The 20223-nt window shown below is 41.5% G+C and overlaps 1 protein-coding gene across 1 annotated transcript; it reads right to left on the minus strand.

Annotated features, from left to right (window-relative positions):
• Positions 1-2214: 2214 nt before the first annotated feature.
• Positions 2215-2718, minus strand: LOC127096437 (extensin-like). The gene has a single exon (XM_051035004.1). The coding sequence runs from the start codon at positions 2716-2718 to the stop codon at positions 2215-2217; it is 504 nt and encodes a 167-aa protein (XP_050890961.1).
• Positions 2719-20223: the final 17505 nt, after the last annotated feature.

Below are 20223 nucleotides of genomic sequence, written 5' to 3' on the forward strand. Positions count from 1 at the left end.
AAAACAATGGGTCAAACTTAACTAAACAAATTATAATAAGATTATATTGAAGGTGAGAAAAACAAGAAAGGGGGGTTTGAATTGTTTTAGAAAATAAAAGCTTTTTCAAAAGTAAGAACACACAAAATTTTATACTGGTTCGCTAATAACACAAAGCTACTCCAGTCCACCCGGCCAAGGTGATTTCACCTTCAAAAAGGACTTAATCCACTAATCTTGAAAGATTAATACAACCAAACGTCTAAGAGAGTGATCTCTTAGTCCTCCCAAGTATACAGACTACACAGAGTCACTTGAGGAACAAAAGCAATTTAGCAAAATAAATATGTAATAGAGAGTGCTTATAAGAGTAAGTGAATATTACAACAGAATAATCAAGAAAGTGTTTTCACGTATGAGCAGCAGCTCGTGAAAAACTTAAGAGAGAATGTAAAGAATTTTCTGTGCGTTGTTGTACATCTCTCACTGAAGTATGCTGTCCTTTTATATAGTGGTGAAAAGGACCGTTGGAGTGATGACAGAATATTGGCCTTTGATGAGCATTTAATGTCATTACTTTTGTGTTTCTTGCCATAACCAATTTGTCTCCCTGAATGATTTCTTTCTAAAAATACTTCCTTTCCATTTGAAGAAATTATTTCCGTTACTCTTTCTGGATTTGGAGAATCTTCATTAGAGTCTTTGTTATCTCGGAGTTTCTGTGCCAGAAGGAGATTGCGTTGAGGTTACATCAGAGCTTCTAAGAGTACTGGTCTTCTAGATCATCAGAACTAAGTCCAATGGATGTTTAGAGCTTCTGGTTCTTTCTATTGTCTTGTTTTGCTCAAAATCAGAACTTCTAGAGCGCACTTCTTCCTCAGATGCTTCTGATCTTCTAGTACTTTGTATCTGATCAGAGTTTGTATCTGATAAAACGATCAGATTCCTTTGTTGCTGTTCAGAGTCCTGCATACTTAGAGAATTTTCGTTAGTGTGCCATTTTTGGTTTCATCCTTTGTTATCATCAAAATCCTGGGATTCTATTGTAGAACTAATTTTGATCTTACAATCTCCCCCTTTTTGATGATGACAAAACAATCTTAATTTAGAGATGAAACATTTATAGATAAGAATTTTTTAGATCAGATAGAAGTGAGCTCCCCTTGAGTTAAGTTTGGGAGTTCAGAAGTTCTTACCAGAGCTTCCATGAGATGATGTTTCTAGATACTCTTCTGCAAATTTCTAAGTCAAAAAGGATTAGAACCAATTTTTAAACAATGTTTGCAGAGTACTGAAAGGATTTAGATATGTTTTCATCAGAGCTGTTTTTAGTTCTCCCCCTTTTTGTCAGAATAAAAAATACTTATATAAATGAAGGAAAGACCAATATAAATATATTCAGAGATGTTAAAAACATAAACAATAGAAAGCGAGAACAAACACAACAGAAAGCAATAAGCAAATCAACAGGCAAGAGAAAAAAATCCTAGGTGCCTAAGGGTTGGGAGGTGGAGGCATCCTCTGAAGCAGCTGGGTCAGTAGATTCTGAATGTTGACATTGACTGAATCCTGTTGATCCAATCTGGCTCGGACTTCTTTCTGCTCCTTCTGAAGATCTTCAAGTGTCTTGAGAACCAGAGGGACAAAGGTGGAAGACTCCCCCTGAGTCAGAGCATCCGGTTCTACCCTGTTGGCAGATTCTTCAGCACGACGAGCTTCAGCTTCAGTAGCGGCTTTGGCTTCAGCTTTAGCAGCAGCAGTAGCCTCAGCTAGAGCTTTGGCTTCAGCTTCCTTAAGCCTTTGCATTTCCTCTTGTCTGGATTTCTCTTCTGCTTCCTTACGGGCTCTCTCCTCAGCTTCTCTGGCTAGACGCTCCTAGAGTCTTAGCTCAGCGTCTCTAATGAAGTCGTTTCGGACTTACTCAGAGAGGGTCTTCATCTTGAAGGCTTCAGCGGTCATCCAGCCAATAACTCTGTTCCAGTGTGTCCTAATAGCTGAAGGATCATCGCTGATGCCAAAGTTGATGGTCAGAGACTTGACCTTGTCAACTGAAGCTCCTGCAAACAACATTATTGCTTCCTCTAGGGTTGGCAGGGTGTTTTCTGGTTCAGAGGGTGGAGGTGGAGAAGTGGGAGGGCTTAGGTTGAGAGTGGGAGTTTGTGGTTCAGCGGATGTATTTGGTGGGTATGTGTCAGAGTTGTTTGGTTGAGTTTCAGCTGGAGTTGTTTCAGAAGGTTAAGGGTCAGATGTTGTTGGGTTTGGTTGTTCTGTGGGTGATGAGGTAATTTCTGGTTCAGGTGTGGGTTGTGTTGACTGTTGTGAGGCCATAGTTTGATTTTGGAGTTGGGCCAGAGTGGGAAATGAGGGGTCAGAGTGTTCTGCGTCTGAGGAAATGTTGTAGTAGGGGGGTGATTCTGGAGAAGAAGATGAAGATGGTGAGGTGGTTTCATTCAGCATTTTTGCGTCAGAAATAGCTAAGGTTGTGGTGGCAAGGTTAAATTTCTGGGATGGTTGGTGAGATGTTCTGGTGGTTGAGGGAGGAGTGTCTGAGTTTGTATAGATAGGTGTGGGTTGAGGGATAGAAGAAGCAATATTATGTGTTTGTGCAGAAGGAGCAAGAGAAACGGACTTACCAGAAGGTCCAGGCAGAGGTGTTGGAGGTCTTGATCCGGAGGATTCTCCTAGTCTTTCCTTCTTAGCTTGCTTCGCCTTCTCAGATGGTCCTCGTGGACGCTTCATGAAGTTCGGAGGCTCAGCTGGCAGCTGGCTTATGTTGAAGTCTGAGATGTCCACTCCTTGTTTCCTCAGATCATCTAAGTAATAAAGGATTACCTCTGGAGGGTCGATCTTTGAGAACAAATAAAGTCCATGTGGGATCTTCCTCTGATCTTTGAGAGCTTCTCAGGAGGTGTCCATAGTAGGTTTGAACTTGACTTGATCCAGAATCCCCATGCTCTTCATATTTTTGGCGTTTAGAGCTCTTCCAGTGTCAATCATCACGTCTTCCATGAGTCTGAGCGTTATCAGGTGGTCCACGAGACGACTTTCGATCAGAACGTCAGAGATTAGCCTTCCCAGAGGAATGTAGTTTCTGGGCTTCATGTTGTTTCTTGTATCTCGTACAGAATCTCTGAGATACTTGAAGAGAAGTGCTGGAAGGCAGAGTTTCAGACCTTTTTGGATGCAATACAGAATGCACTTCTGGTCTGTGTTGATGTAGTCTGAAGAGTTTGAAGCTGGGCGATGATGGATGGTGCCCAAGATGATCTTCAGCCAGACCCGGAGGTTCTGATGTAGCTCCTTGTTCTTGGATTGGTTGCCTTCAGCGTTTTATTTGAAGATAGTTGGATTAATCTCATGGGACAGATATTTTACCCTAGGATTAATGTTGTAGATCCTTCTTCCTCCATCTTTTTCCATGCCCAGAAGAGCAACAATGGATTTCTCAGTTATCACCATTTTGACTCCCAGAACGTAGGAGACGATGTAGTGATCATCAACATCCGCGAATCTCCAGAATTCTTTCACTAAGTTTGTGTAGACTGGACCATACAAACGTTTGAAGTAATTTCCCCAACCTTGATTTCTGAGTTCTTTAGTGAGGTCAATACCATTTCTGCGCATGTTGTCAAAATCCACCAAGGATTCACATAGCACCTCCAGTTTCTCAAATGGTGTTGCAAGATTGATGTGAGGCTCACGATCAAGAATGTGAGGCTCTTTGTAGATGGGAGTTGAGACTACTTCGGTAACCGTTGGGTTTGGGTTGCTTGAACTTGGAGCTTGTTCATTTGAATCCATTTGTTGAGAGAAGTTGTAGACAAATTGTTGTTGAGCATCCATGAATGTTGTTGATGGATGAGATGAAGATTGAAGAATGCTGTAGGAATGCCTTGAGAGAGTTGAGCTTGCAGAGGTTTATGAATGCGTGAGAGTGAAAAGTGTGCAATGTGTGAATTGAGGTGTTTAAATACCCAAATTAGGGCGCATGCAAAACGACACACAAAACAGAGTTTAGCACAAAAACCAAGTCAACACGTTTAGAGGGAAAATGATTACAGCTCATTAATGATGTCTAACCCCAATAGTCAGTACACTGCTCGAGGAGATCTCAAGAGACTGTTCCTTGATTACTGCTAGACAGCTGTCTAGAAGTTCCAAGGTCAGACGCAAGGTATTCCACGTGTTTTCTTTATCTGATCTTCAGGAATACCAAGGGATTGGTTCCTGGAGATTTCTAACTTAGATAACTTCTAACTTGGTAGGAGTATCAGAGTCAGAGGCGGAATCCACTTTGTCCACGTCAGAATCTTATTTTACACACTCATAGGCACATTTTATTCAGGGCAATTTTGAATGTTCAGATTCTTTAAGATGAAGAGGAATCTATCTTCAGCTAAGGGTTTAGTAAAGATGTCAGCCCATTGATGATCTGTATCAATGAATTTCAATGTTACTACCCCTTTCTGAACATAGTCTCTGATAAAGTGATGTTTTATTTCTATGTGCTTAGCTTTGGAGTGTAAAATAGGATTCTTGCTTAAACAAATGGTAGCAGTATTATCACAGAAGATAGGAATGTTACTCTCAAAGATTTGCAGATCCTCTAATTGATTCTTCATCCAGAGCATCTGAGTAGTGCACAGTGATGCTGAGATGTATTCCGCTTCTGCAGTAGACAAGGCTATGGTTGATTGTCTTTTGCTGGCCCAGGATATCAGATTCTTTCCCAAAAGCTGACAATTTCCAGATGTACTTTTTCGTTCCATTCTGTCTCCTGCGTAATCTGCATCACAAAAACCAGATAGTCTATACTCTTTTGACTGACTTCTTCTTTTTCAAGAATGCAGGTTGGATGCATGTGTGTCTTTGCAGGTTTGCATTCAGCCATTTCAAATTTCTTCAGAATGTTTTTTATGTATTTACTTTGATGAACATACGTGACTTCTGAAGTTTGATTGATTTGAATTCTCAGAAAGAACTTTAGTTCTTGCATTAAGCTCATTTCAAATTCTGCCTGCATCAGCTCAGAGAATTCTTGACATACAGAGGCGTTAGCTGAACCAAAAATGATATCATCAACGTATATCTGGCATATCATGAGATCATTGTTAATGTTTTTACAGAAGAGTGTAGAGTCAACTTTTCCTCTAATAAAATCATGTTCCAGAAGAAAATTACTTAATCGTTCATACCAAGCTCTGGGTGTTTGTTTTAATCCATATAAAGATTTTTTAAGTTTAAGAACATGTTCTGGATAATTTGAATTTTAAAAACCTGGAGGTTGGTTGACATACACTTCTTCTGATATATAACCATTAAGGAATGCTCTCTTGACATCCATTTGATATAGTTTGATAGAGTGATTTACAGCGAATGAGACAAGTAAATGAATAGATTCTAACCTAGCGACTGGGGCAAAGGTTTCATTGTAGTCAATGCCTTCTTATTGAATGTAACCTTGAGCCACCAGTCGACCTTTGTTTCTGACAACTTCTCCTTTCTCATTCAGCTTGTTTCTGAACACCCATCTAGTTCCGATAATGTGAGTACCTTTTGGTTTAGGAACAAGATCCCAAACGTCGTTCTTTGTGAATTGATCTAGCTCTTCTTGCATAGTTAGAACCCAGTCGCTATCTTGAAGTGCCTCATCACAGGAGGTAGGCTCGATCAAAGATACTAGTCCCAAAGGAGTTTCTTCAGGAGTCTTGAAGGTAGACCTAGTTCGGATAGGTTTGTCCTTATTTCCCAGAATCAACTCTTCAGATATGTTGAGGCGACTTTTAGCTTTCTTTGGAATTGCTGGGGATTTAGTTCCTTCTGAAGTTTGAATGGCAGTTGCTTCAGTAACATTAATCTTCTCGTCAGAACCTGCAAGAGTGATCTCCAGATCTGTAAGTTTCTCAACTAGCTTTGACTTTTCAGGGTCAAGCTTATCATCAAATCTGACATGAATTGATTCTTCCATAATTTTGGTTTTTGTATTGTATACTCGGTAGCCTTTAGAGCGTTCTGAGTATCCTAACATAATACCTTTTTGTGCTTTGGAATCAAACTTGTTCAGATGTTCTTTAGTATTTAAGATAAAGCAAGAACATTCAAAAGGATGAAAATAAGAAATGTTGGGTTTTCTTCCTTTACATAGTTCATAGGGAGTCTTCTCCAGAATAGGTCTTATGGAGATTCTATTCTGAATGTAACACGCTGTATTTACAACTTCAGCCCAAAAGTGCTTAGCCACATTTGTTTCATTGATCATGGTTCTGGCCATTTCTTGGAGTGTCCTATTCTTTCTCTCTACAACTCCATTTTGTTGTGGAGTTCTAGGGCAGGAGAAATCATGGGATATTCCATTAGAGTCAAATAATTTCTCAAAAAAATTATTTTCAAATTCCCCACCATGATCACTTATGACTCTGATGATTTTAGAGACAAATTCGTTTTGCACTTTGGAACAGAAGCTCGTGAATACAGAGTGAGACTCACTCTTGTGCTTTAAGAATTTTACTCATGTCCAGCGACTAAAATCATCAACAATGACTAGTCTATACTTCTTTCCATTGACTGATGCTGTTTTCACAGGACCAAATAAATCAATGTGGAGAAGTTCCAGAGACTTAGAGGTAGAAACAATATTTTTCTTTTTAAAAGATGATTTTGAAAATTTTCCTTTCTGGCATGCTTCACATAGAGCATCTGAAGAAAACTTCAGCTTAGGTAGACCTTTGACTAACTCGAGTTTATTTAGCTGAGATAACTTTCTCATGCTAATGTGGCCCAAGCGTCTATGCCATACCCATTGCTCTTCGTGAACAGACATCAGACATTTCACATTTTGTTCTTTTAAATCAGAAAGATTTATTTTTTAAATATTGTTTTTCCTCTTGCCACTGAATAGGACAAAACCATTGTTTTGATTTATGGCTTTACATGTTTTTTGATTGAAGATTACATCATATCCGTTATCACTTAATTGACTTATTGATAACAGATTATGCATTAATCCTTCTACATATAACACATCAGATATGGAGGGAAGAGTACCATTACCAATAGTTCCGGAGCCTTTGATCCTTCCTTTCTGATCTCCTCCGAAGCCTACGAATCCAGCATCTTTAAGTTCCGGGCTTTGGAACATAGACTTTTTTCCCGTCATGTGTCGCGAGCATCCAGAGTCCAGGTACCATGACTGGTGTTTTAACTCTGCTGCATAAGATATCTGCAACATAAACAATCTTATCCTTTGGTACCCAGAGTCTTTTGGGTCCTTTGTGATTAGTTTTCCCAGAGTTTCTTAAGACTTTGGGTTTTCTAGCATTATTAAATTGTTGTGCTTGTGTATGTGTATAGTGATATGAAAATGGAGATTTAGGTTGGTCATTAGTAGAAGTTTTATCTTCACTAGGATCATACCCAATTCCTCTTCTATTGTTCTGACTGACCCCATAAATCATGGATGCCATTCTGCTCCTCTCTATCCCATTTTTCAGAAACTTTTGAAACGATTTTTCATATTTATAAATTATTGTGTTTAAAGTTTGTGGAGCTTGAGATAACTCTTCTTCAAGTTTTGAGCAATTTTTCTTTGTTGCATCTCTTTGTAATGTCAAAGATCTGTTTTCATCTTTTAGTTCTAAAATTGTTATCTCAAGTTTGCCACATTCTTCTAATGTTTCTTCAAGAACACCTTTTATAGCTTTAAATTTTTGTTTGAGTTTCTGATATGAGCTTAGAGTTTCAGACAAACATGATTCTAAGTCAGATCGAGAAAGTTCAGAAAATACCTCTTCTGATTCAGATTCTTCATCTGAAGTATTCTTGGATGTGGTAGCCATGAGTGCCACATTAGCTTGTTCATCAGAGTCTGATTCTGATGAGTCAGGTTCACTGTCGTCCCAAGTAGCCATCAGTCCCTTTTTGGTTCTGAGGGAATTTTTCTTGAAGTTCTCTTTTCTGGAACTGTCTTTCTTTAACTTGGGACATTCGTTTTTGTAGTGACCTGTTTCTTTACATTCATAACAAGTAACATCTTTGTTAGATTTACCTTTTGAGGTTGATTCTTATCAGTCCCCAGAGTTGTTTTACTCTTCTGGTCAGAAGGGATAGTTGTAAGACCCCAATTTTGACCCTAAGATCCCTCATGACATCATAACATTGCATTTGCATTGCCTCAAGGATCTTTAGCATCTTGGTTCCCTTTGCCTTTGGGTGGGACTCCTTGTGATTGGTTTGAGATCACCAAGCATGCTTGAATTATACATCATTGTTTCTCTTACTTTTGTTTACTAACCAAAAGCACAAAAATGTGTCACTAACATCTTTTGTTTGAAGCTTGAGTATCATCCAAGACACTTTGTGGGTTCTATTTAGATGATCAGTCAACACAAGGGAATGGCTTGAGATACTTCCAACAGGTTCAAATGGGGTCTATTCGTCAGTCAAAACGTTAATCTTGAAGGAGCAAAAGTTTGTTCATGAGTTGTCATGCTCGCTAGGCGAGCAGAATGGGTCACTTAGCGAGTCCCAAGAAAAGCCACCAGAATCACCTACGCTCAGAGGAATTTCTTGAACTGTCATGCTCGCTAGGCGAAGCCCACGTATTAAAAAAAAACAAAAAAAATTAAATAAATAAATAAATAAATAAAATATAACAGAAAATTTTTGGACTTGGGCCTCTCTCATCTGAGCCCACAGGTCCACAAAAATCAGGTTATAAATTCAGAGTTTCAGTGAAACAAAAGACAATTCCATTCCTATTACCCTGACAGGGAAAAAGATAGTGAGAGAAGAGCTAACAGAGTTCAGAGAAACCTCTAGAGACTGAAGGGAACTCATCTGCAAAGAGCCAATTCCATCTCATATAAACCCTCAGATTGCTTTGCAAACCCAACCGGGCAATTCAATTTCATTCGACTCTCCAGTCAGGTTTGCCTTATTCCCATTACTTTATGCTTTTAATTTGAATGCTCTGAATGTATGAGGTATTATGGGTGAATTTGATACCCTTTTGATGCATGTGTTTGACAAGAGGTTTAGGCCTCCTACCCTTGGTTGCTTTTTCTGAGCTTTTTTGTGAATTTTAATGGCATGATTCATGTGGTTACATTTTGATTTGGGGGCAACTCTTGATTACCCTATCTTGTTTCTTTAACCTGTTTGTTGAGTTTTGTTTTGTGAGGGCTCACATGACTCTTGCAGAGATGGCTTGCCTGGTGTTCCACTTTATTTGTGGGATACCACCTGGAGGTTTATTCCGATTACCTGTACTGACTCACTTTCTTTGATGGTGCTAGCTTGGAAGAGTCTTTGGGTTTCTTATTTATCTAATTGCTGTTACTTCGGATCTTTATCCGTACGGTAGATCTCTCGATCCCTTTACTTTTCCCGCATGTTACCGATTTCTTAGGTTTCGTATAGCCTCTCGTGGCATGTCATTTAAGGTAGCGCGGTTCCTTCATCTAGGACTGCCTTTTTGCATGAGCATCCCTAAACACCCCAAACTCATTGATTTTTCTTCTCCTAAGAACACGTTATCTCCTTCTACTACAGGCGAGTAAGTCTCCAAAGGTCGAGCATCCGGTAGATTGCGTAGTAACGTCGTTCACCCCAAAACACAACCCTTACCCCATAGGTGGTCGAACTACGTTTTGCTCTGATTTTCATCCCAGATGAGATACGTAGGCATAAGACGCGATGTCTTAGCGAGCACACTCCTCTTTAACCCATAGGTAGCCGAGCTACGAAGACTCTGATTCTCAGATTCAGATGAGATACGTATGCAGTGGATGCGACATCCGTGCGAGTCATTTTCTTTTGACCCTTCTTTTAGTAAGTAGTACATTAGATAAACATACACGCTTTTCTCATCCCTTCAATCATGTTTGCACAAATAAATTTTCAAAAAAACAACAACCTTTGCAACAAATGTGAAAAGGGCTCCCTAGGAGTACCTAGGATGCTTTGGGTGCCTAATACCTTCCCATTGCATAACCAACCCCTTACCCAGATCTCTGACATTTTTACTAGTTTTTGATTCGATAAAACTTTTAGGTTTTTGTTCGCTTTCTAACCATTCCTTTGGATAAATAGAAGTGCGGTGGCGACTCGACTTGTATGATTTACCTTGGATTTAGTCAATATCTCTAATGGTAACGAATACCCCGCTACAGAAAAATGGCGACTCTGCTGGGGATCGAAAAATCCTAGTGGGTTTTGCCTACTTTTCATATTTGTTGTATTGTATTGTATATTTTTTTTTGTGACATATTTTTGTGCAATTTGGGATTACTGTATTGTATGTAATGATTGAATTGTTGAATATTAATTCCTTGTATGCTTGGTGATCTTTGTGAGATGAGTTCTATATCCGGACTCGAGTGCACTTAGGATAGGAGAATGGCATAGTCTTGTCGACTTGTGTGGAGTTATTCCTTAGCAAGTTGACTTGCAAGTCCATTCACTTGGTGGAGGTTATGTTGGGATCAATAATGTCACACAAGTAAGTTGTGGTTAGACATTACTCTTTCCAATATAGACCTTAGAAGCCAAGGACCTTAGTTTAAGCCCATCTTGGCCTATTCTTAGGATGTAGTGCGAAAGTCGTTCAAGTGTAAGATTTGATACGATTGTTACGCGATACTACACTCATAAGAGTCTCTCTTGAGAATATTTTCGGAATACGAGTCGTCGTTTCTCCAATAATATCCGAAAGATGGGATGATGACTATGGGAACCTCTTGTAGAACATGTTTGGCAGGTTAAAACCCTAGTACACTCCCTTTTGGGTGGTTCTTAACCTAACTCCATGCTCGTGACTTACAACAAACCCTTGATTCATGGTTGATCCGTTCATGAATCCTTAATATCAATGGAACTTGGGTGTTGATAAGGTGTAAACCATAATCCACCAAAATGGATGATTGATATTAAGGATAACATGATCCATCCCATGACCTTTGTTTGGTGTGCTTTGCTTGATCCTTGAGTGTGATTGTTGCATTCATGCATTCATGCACCCATTTGCATCCATATCATCAATAAATAAGAAAATTTTCAAGGAACTTACGGGGTTTATTTGCAAAATTTTCAGACATGGAAAGACAAAGAAGGAATACAAAGAAGTACAGCTTCAGGCAACCAGATTTGAAAGAGTTAAGGAATTTGACATCCTATGTATTAGATCCTTTGGGTTCCAAGGCTCGTTTTGGGAAGCTTCTTCCTTTTCTGACTACTCAGGTGGACGAAGGATTGGTGAGTGTATTGGTGCAGTTTTATGATCCCTTGTACCGTTTCTTCACGTTTTCGGATTTCCAGCTTTTGCCTACCCTTGAGGAGTATGCTTACCTTGTGGGTATACCTATTCTAGACCAGTTGCCGTTCAGTGGCTTGGAGAGTATTCCTACTTCTCAAGAGATAGCTGACATGTTACACATAGATGAATCTCTGGTTGGTGCTCATATGACTACCAAAGGAGGAATTCAAGGTCTCCTTTCTGAGTTCCTCATTGCTCAAGCTACTATGTATGGGAAGGCCATGAGTGAGGACGCCTTTGAGGCCATATTTGTACTTCTCATCTATGGGCTAGTATTATTCCCCAACATCGACAAGTTTGTGGATGTGAACGCTATTAGGATCTTCTCTACTCTTAATCCCGTTCCGACTCTGTTGGGCGATACCTACTTCTCTTTGCATATGAGGAATGCAAAGGGTGGTGGCGCCATTGTGTGTTGTTTGCCTCTGTTGTATAAGTGGTTTATTTCTCACTTACCTCAGACGGTCGCTTTCAAGGAGAACAAGGAATGTCTACGGTGGTCCACGAGACTTATGTCTCTCACTAATGATGATATCTCTTGGTATAACCATGTGTATGATGGTGTGCAGATTATTGACTCTTGTGGCGAATTCTCCAATGTACCTCTTCTTGGTACATGTGGTGGGATTAACTACAATCCTGTTTTGGCACGTCGGCAGCTTGGGTTCCCCTTAAAGGATAAACCCAATAACATTCTGTTAGAGGGTGTATTCTTTCAGGATGGTAAAGATCCCCAAGGCTTGAAAGCTAGGATGGTCCGCGCTTGGCGCAAGATTCATAGGAAAGGAAGGAAAGAGTTGGGTCCTAAGAATTGCATCGCTTTGGAGCCTTACACTGTTTGGGTTAGGAAGAGGGCGTCTGAGTATCTCATGCCTTACGAGTATCCGAGACCTACACCTATGATTATGGCTGGGCCTTCAACCCTCCCTAATCAAGGAGTAAAGGAGTTGAGAGACGAAGACCGTTCACGTGCCTGGATCCGTGAACGTGAAGAGTTGCTTCAGCAGATTAAGGAGAAGGATGCGTTGATTGAGTTTCTTGAGCATCAGGTTATTGATGACCCTGATGATGTATGGACTTCTCTACTTCCTCAGTCTTCTAAGTTCTGGAAGAGGAGGTATGATCGACTCGCCAAAGAGAAGGCCGATATGGAGGCAGCCTACGAGAGGGAGGTGAAGAGGCTTCGCGCATCTTATCTTCCTGTGTCCCCGAGCTTTAGATGATTGTTTCTAGGGATCCATAAGACGATTATTTTCCTTTTCTCTTGTATATGATTGACGCTGCACTTCTTTTCCCTGATATTATTTGATGAGATATTTCCATATGTGATAAAATGCTTAATATTTCCAGAATTTGCAAATAAAACTCTAAAGTTCCTTTGAAATAAAAAAACAAATCATATGCACAAACATTGCATGCATCATATGCATAAGCAGGTTTTGTTTCCGGTCCCTTGCCCTGTGGTCTAACTCTGTGTCCTTCATTTATTTTGAAGACAAGCTGACTCACCGGTACTACACTAGAGCCAACATTTCAAGACTGATGGATCACTTAGAGCAAGAGAACCGCGAGCTGAAAGAGGAAGTGGCCAGATTGACTGCCCTAATGGAGTCACTCATGGCTGCCCAGAGCCAGTCTTCTCCGACACCTTCAACTCCTCCCCAGAGGACAGTTATCTCCGAGATTGTCTCCTCTACTGTGCCCGCTGCCAGTGCACACTTTGTTCCAACAGCCATGCCAACCGGGTTCCCGTGGGGGATGCCTCCCAATTTCATGCCTGAGGGTCCTGTTCCTACCTTTGCTTCTCTGCCGGCATCTAGCCCGGTCCTTGCCGTTCCTCCTCCTGTCGTGCATACTTTGCCCAGGGTAGACGACACCATCTATCATTCTGAGCCGTCTGAGGGTCCAGATGTTTATGAGAAGATGGATGCTATGAACGATCAATTTCTTGAGCTTCGCAAGGAATTGAAAACTCTCAGAGGGAAGGATCTTTTCGGCAAGTCTGCTGCCGAACTCTGCTTGGTTCCAAATGTGAAGATCCCTGTGAAATTCAAGGTCCCTGATTTTGAAAAGTACAAAGGAAATACTTGTCCTCTCAGCCACCTGGTCATGTATGCCAGGAAGATGTCGACTCAAACCGATAATGACCAACTACTCATCCACTACTTTCAGGACAGTCTGTCCGGTGCCGCTTTGCGTCGGTATATGGGTTTAGACAGCGCGAACATCCGATCCTTCAATGATCTCGGCGAAGCCTTCGTCAAGCAGTACAAGTACAACGTGGATATGGCTCCCGATAGAGATCAATTGAGTACGCCTAGAGGTGGCGAGAGGTGGCAACACAGATCGTGCCTCCGCTAGAGGAGAAAGAGATGACTAAGATCTTTTTGAAGACTTTAAGTTCTTTTTATTATGAGCGGATGATTGCTAGCGCTCCTTCTGACTTCACCGAGATGGTGAATATGGGGATGCATCTAGAAGAAGGGGTCCGTGAAGGACGTTTAACCAGAGAAGAAGGCTCTTCTGCCAAACGTTATGGGGCATTTGCAAAGAAGAAAGATGGAGAGACACATGCTGTGATCTCCCATGAGAAACCAAGAAGACCCTCTATGAGGAGGAAGACTGTGCGTCCCGCAGTAACCAGCACCAGGTGGCTCATATAGCACCTGTTTTCAGAGACAATCAACAGTATCAGCAACATAGTAACAATCAGCAACCACATCCGCAATATCAGCAACAACAACCGACCGCAGCAGCAGGCCTACCAGCCTCGAAACAGTAATCAAACCAGCACGAGTTACGAGAGGAAAAGGGTCACCTTCGATCCTATTCCTATGACGTACGCAGAGTTATATCCCTCTTTGATAGAAAGGAAGCTGATTACTCCGAGAGACCCACCGGCTATACCTGCTAACCCCCAGTGGTGGTATAAGCCTGAGTTACATTGTGTTTACCATTCTGGTGCTCCCGGCCACGACGTGGAGAATTGTTACCCTTTGAAGACCAAGGTTCAAGACCTTGTGAGGTGTGGTATTCTATGTTTTGAGGACGTAGGCCCTAATGTGAAGAAGAACCCATTGCCCGAACATGGGAAATCTGTCAACATGGTCCAGGGTTGCCCTGGAAAATACAAGGTCAAATATGTCAGTCATATTCAACAGTCTCTGGTCCAGATGCATCGTTTGTTGTGTGACTACAGTCATTATGAGCATGACCATGATAGATGCCGAGTCTGCTCTGTTAACCGATTGGGTTGTTGCCAGGTGCGCAAGGATGTTCAGGAAATGCTGGACGAAGGAGTCATTGAGATTCTTCAGAACAGGAATGTTGATGAAAATGAGCCTGAGGTCAATGTGATCTCCCCAGTGTTCCGGATACCCGAGCCTGTTATCATCAAGTACAATGGTAGAAAGCAGAAGGCTTCTCCCGCTCTGATCATTAAGCCTGCTGGTCCTGTGCCTTACTCTTCTGAAAAGGCAGTTCCCTATCGCTACAACGCCGTAGTAGTAGAGAATGGGAAAGAGGTGTCCTTGCCCTCTTCTTCTGTTGTGAATATTTCCGATGTTAGCGGTTTGACCCGTAGTGGCCATGTATTTTCAGCACCGCCGAAGCCTCAAATTAATGCTGATTTTGTTGAACGCCCGATCGGGAACACTGTGAATTCTCCGAATCCGGCACTTGCTGTTAAGCCCCCCTCCGTACTGAAAACTCCTACTTCTGTTGGCCTGAGTGGCAATGAGAAAGAAGATTATGATGAGATGCTGAGACTCATCAAGAAAAGCGAGTACAATGTTGTAGACCAACTTCTACAAACGCCATCCAAAATATCTGTGTTATCCTTACTCTTAAATTCAGAACCACACCGAGAGGCTCTGCAGAAGGTGTTGGATGTGGCATATGTAGATCACGATGTCACTTTGGAGCAATTCGATAGCATTGTTGCAAACATTACTGCTTGCAACAACCTGAGCTTTTGTGACTCTGATCTCCCTGAGGAGGGAAGAGACCACAACTTGGCTTTACACATATCTATGAATTGCAAAGACGACGCCATGTCCAATGTGCTGGTGGACACCGGGTCATCATTGAACGTATTGCCAAAGTCCACTCTCTCAAAGCTATCATATCAAGGGCCTCCCATGAGGCAGAGTGGAGTAGTTGTGAAGGCTTTCGATGGGTCTCGCAAAACTGTGATTGGGGAAGTTGATCTCCCAATCAAGATCGGACCAAGTGATTTCCAGATTACCTTCCAGGTTATGGACATTCACCCATCGTATAGTTGTCTCTTAGGCAGACCATGGATTCACGAGGCAGGCGCCGTGACGTCCACCCTACACCAGAAATTGAAATTCGTGAAAAACAAGAAGCTGGTGGTGGTAGGGGAGAAAGGGCTCTCCTGGTTAGCCATTTGTCTTCCTTCTCTTATATAGATGCTGAGGTTGAAGTTGGAACTCCTTTCCAAGCTTTATCTATTGCTGAGCCTATTGAGAAGAGAACTCCTTCATTTGCTTCCTACAAAGATGCAAAGCTGGCCATTGAGCGTGGTGCAACCACTGGTTTAGGAAAAATGATTGAGTTAGAAGACAACGAGTCCCGGGCTGGCATAGGTTTTCTTCTGGTACTTTCAACAAGCAAGGGTTATTCAAGAGTGGAGGTTTCATCCACACTGGTCTAGATGAGGAGGCTGCTGCCGTTTTAGAAGAAGATACAGAGGATTCTGGCAATTTCATCATCCCTGGAGGGGTCTGCAACAATTGGGTCGCTGTGGATATTCCAACAGTTGTCCATAAGTCAACGTAATGATCACTTTGTTTAAAAAACCTTCTCCCATGCCAAAAGGAGGAGTGATGACATTGTTGGCAACATAAATACAATGATATTTTCATTCAATAAATTCATGTTAAATGTTTGTTTTTCCATTTATTTTCCCTTTTTTTTTTTTTGCATGAAATTGGTGATCACATAAAACCCTAAAAAATAAAATAAAATCAATCTTTTCATCTGCATAATGATTTGCTTGTTTGAATTCTAAATCTTTTCATATCCAAAATCATTATGCAGGTTGATTTCTAAACCCATTGAACATAATGACCCAACACCATCTCCCAATTTTGAATTCCCTGTATTTGAGGCAGAGGAAGATGATGTTGAAGAGATTCCTGATGAGATCACCCGGCTACTTGAGCATGAAGAGAAGATCATTCAGCCGCATCTTGAGAATCTGGAAACAGTCAACTTGGGGTCTGAAGATTGTGTGCGAGAGGTAAAGATTGGGGCACTTCTGGAAGAATCTGTTAAGAAGGGGTTGATTAAGTTGCTACGAGAATATGTCGACGTCTTTGCCTGGTCATATGAAGACATGCCTGGTCTAGATACTGATATTGTGCAACATTTCCTACCTCTAAAGCCTGAGTGCATGCCTGTAAAGCAGAAGCTCAGAAGAACTCATCCTGATATGGCAGTGAAGATCAAAGAGGAAGTTCAGAAGCAAATTGATGCGGGGTTCCTGGTGACTTCTATATATCCTCAATGGGTGGCCAATATTGTGCCCGTGCCTAAGAAAGATGGAAAAGTCCGGATGTGTGTGGATTATAGAGACTTGAATAAAGCTAGTCCGAAAGATGATTTCCCTCTACCACATATTGATATGTTGGTAGACAATACAGCTAAACTCAATGTCTTCTCGTTTATGGACGGATTTTCCGGATATAATCAGATTAAGATGGCACCCGAGGATATGGAGAAGACAACATTCATCACACCTTAGGGAACATTCTGTTATCGAGTGATGCCCTTCGGTTTGAAGAACACCGGAGCCACGTATCAACGAGCTATGACCACCTTGTTTCATGATATGATGCACAAGGAGATTGAGGTATATGTTGACGATATGATTGCTAAGTCAAGAACGGAAGTTGAACATGTAGAGCATTTGTTGAAGTTTTTCCAGCGTTTGAGGAAATACAAGCTTCGTCTGAATCCCAACAAGTGTACATTTGGGGTCCGTTCTGGCAAGTTATTGGGCTTCATTGTTAGTGAAAGAGGTATTGAGGTTGATCCTGCAAAGGTCAAAGCAATACAAGAGATGCCTGCGCCCAAAACTGAGAAGCAAGTCCGAGGTTTTCTTGGCCGCTTGAATTATATCTCCAGATTCATATCCCACATGACTGCCACATGTGCGCCTATGTTCAAGCTCCTCCGGGAAGATCAGTCCCATGATTGGACCAAGGATTGCCAAAAAGCTTTCGACAGTATTAAAGAATATCTGTCTGAGCCTCCGATTCTGTCTCCGCCTGTAGAGGGAAGACCTTTGATCATGTATCTGACTGTTCTTGAAGACTCGATGGGTTGTGTCCTTGGTCAGCAAGACGAATCAGGGAAGAAGGAGTATGCTATTTACTACTTGAGTAAGAAGTTCACTGATTGTGAGTCTCGATACTCAATGCTTGAAAAGACATGCTGTGCTTTGGCTTGGGCAGCTAAGCGCTTACGCCAGTATATGATAAATCATACGACTTGGTTGATATCCAGAATGGATCCAATCAAGTACATCTTCGAGAAGCCTGCTTTAACAGGGAGAATTGCCCGCTGGCAGATGTTTTTATCTGAGTATGATATTGAGTATCGAGTTCAGAAGGCTATTAAAGGTAGTATCTTGGCTGACCATTTGGCACATCAGCCTATTGAAGATTATCAGTCAGTTCAGTATGACTTCCCGGATGAGGAAATTCTGTATTTGAAAGTGAAAGATTGCGATGAGCCTACACTTGATGAAGGGTCAAAGCCTGGTTCCAGATGGAGTATGGTGTTTGATGGTGCTGTAAATCAGTATGGAAATGGTATTGGGGCTGTGATTGTTACTCCTCAGGGCGCGCATATTCCTTTTACAGCAAGGCTAACTTTCAAATGCACGAATAATATGGCTGAGTATGAGGCCTGTATTATGGGATTGGAGGAATGTATTGATCTAAGGATCAAGCATCTTGATGTATATGGTGATTCGACCCTCGTTGTTAATCAGATTAAGGGTGAATGGGAAACGAATCAGCCTAGCCTCATTCCATACAGAGATTATGCGAGGAGGATTTCAACGTTCTTTACTGAGGTTGACTTCCATCATATTTCTCGAGATGAGAATCGGATGGCAGATGCTCTTGCTACGCTTGCTTCAATGATTGTGGTTAAATTGTGGAATGAAGTCCCCAATATCACCGTGATGCGCTTGGACAGACCAACTCATGTATTTGCAGTAGAAGAAGTAAAAGATGATAAGCCGTGGTATTATGATATCAAGTGTTTCCTTCAGAGCCAAATTTACCCGCCTGGGGCATCTGTAAAAGATAGGAAGACTTTGAGGTGATTGTCAGGCAGTTTCTACCTTAATGGCGAAGTGCTTTACAAAAGAAATTTTGACATGATTTTGCTCAGATGCGTGGATAGACACGAAGCAGACCTGTTGATGACTGAGGTCCATGAGGGTTCATTTGGTACTCATTCCAATGGACATGCCATGGCTAGAAAGATGTTGAGAGCAGGCTACTATTGGCTGACAATGGAGTCTGACTGCTGCAAATTTGTGAAGAAATGCCACAAGTGTCAGATTTATGCTGATAAGATTCATATTCCCCCGACACTTTTGAATGTGATCTCATCACCATGGCCTTTCTCCATGTGGGGAATTGACATGATTGGCATGATAGAGTCGAAAGCGTCCAATGGACACAAATTTATTCTCATAGCAATTGATTACTTCACCAAGTGGGTTGAAGCGGCGTCGTATGCAAATGTGACCAGGCAGGTGGTCGTGAAGTTTATCAAGAATCAACTCATATGCCGATATGGTGTGCCAGATAAGATCATTACTGATAATGGATCTAACTTGAATAACAAGATGATGAAAGAGCTGTGTTGTGAGTTCAAGATTACACATCATAATTCTTCTCCTTACAGACCCAAGATGAATGGGGCTGTTGAAGCTGCTAATAAGAACATTAAGAAAATTATCCAGAAGATGGTTGTTACGTACAAAGATTGGCATGAGATGCTACCATTCGCTTTGCATGGCTATCGTACATCTGTCCGCACTTCAACAGGGGCAACCCCTTTCTCTCTTGTTTATGGCATGGAGGCGGTACTCCCAGTAGAGGTGGAAATCCCATCAATGAGAGTCTTGATGGAGGCCAAGTTGACTGATGCTGAATGGGTTCAGAGTCGTTATGACCAGCTGAACTTGATAGAAGAAAAGAGATTGACTGCCATGTGCCACGGTCAGTTATATCAGCAGAGGATGAAGAAAGCTTTTGATAAGAAGGTCAAGCCTCGTGTGTTCCGAGAAGGTGACCTTGTGCTCAAGAAAGTTTTGTCTTTCGCGCCCGATTCCAGGGGCAAGTGGACTCCGAACTATGAGGGTCCGTATGTTGTTAAGAGAGCCTTTTCAGGCGGTGCTTTGATACTTACAACTATGGATGGGGAGGATTTCACTCGTCCTGTGAATTCAGATGCAGTTTAAGAAATACTTCGCCTGAAAAAATAAAAACTGAATAGCTCGCTAAGTTGAAAACCCGAAAGGGCGGCTTAGGCAAAAATGAGCGTCTCGGTGGATTGAAAACCCGAAAGGGCGATCCAAGCAAAAGTTAGAGACACAAAAAATATATAATAATGATATATGTATCCCGCTAGATTGAGTACCTCATCCTGGGGCAATCTAGGCAAAAATTAGGGATTTGGCAAGTAACTGCATCCTGACAAGACTTTGTTCTACAACTGTCGTCCGTCAGAGATCCTTGCTCCCAAATCAGCCAAAGCTTCAAATACATCGGATTCAGAATTGGTGGAGAAATGGTCATTATGTTCAATGTAGCCCTTTTCCAATATATATCACCAATTTCAAATTTGTAAAGATCTATGGAGTCTTGCCATTTGCAGACTACCAT

Source organism: Lathyrus oleraceus, chromosome 6 (assembly GCF_024323335.1).
Source record: "Lathyrus oleraceus cultivar Zhongwan6 chromosome 6, CAAS_Psat_ZW6_1.0, whole genome shotgun sequence".
In the NCBI taxonomy this organism is placed as follows: domain Eukaryota; kingdom Viridiplantae; phylum Streptophyta; class Magnoliopsida; order Fabales; family Fabaceae; genus Lathyrus; species Lathyrus oleraceus.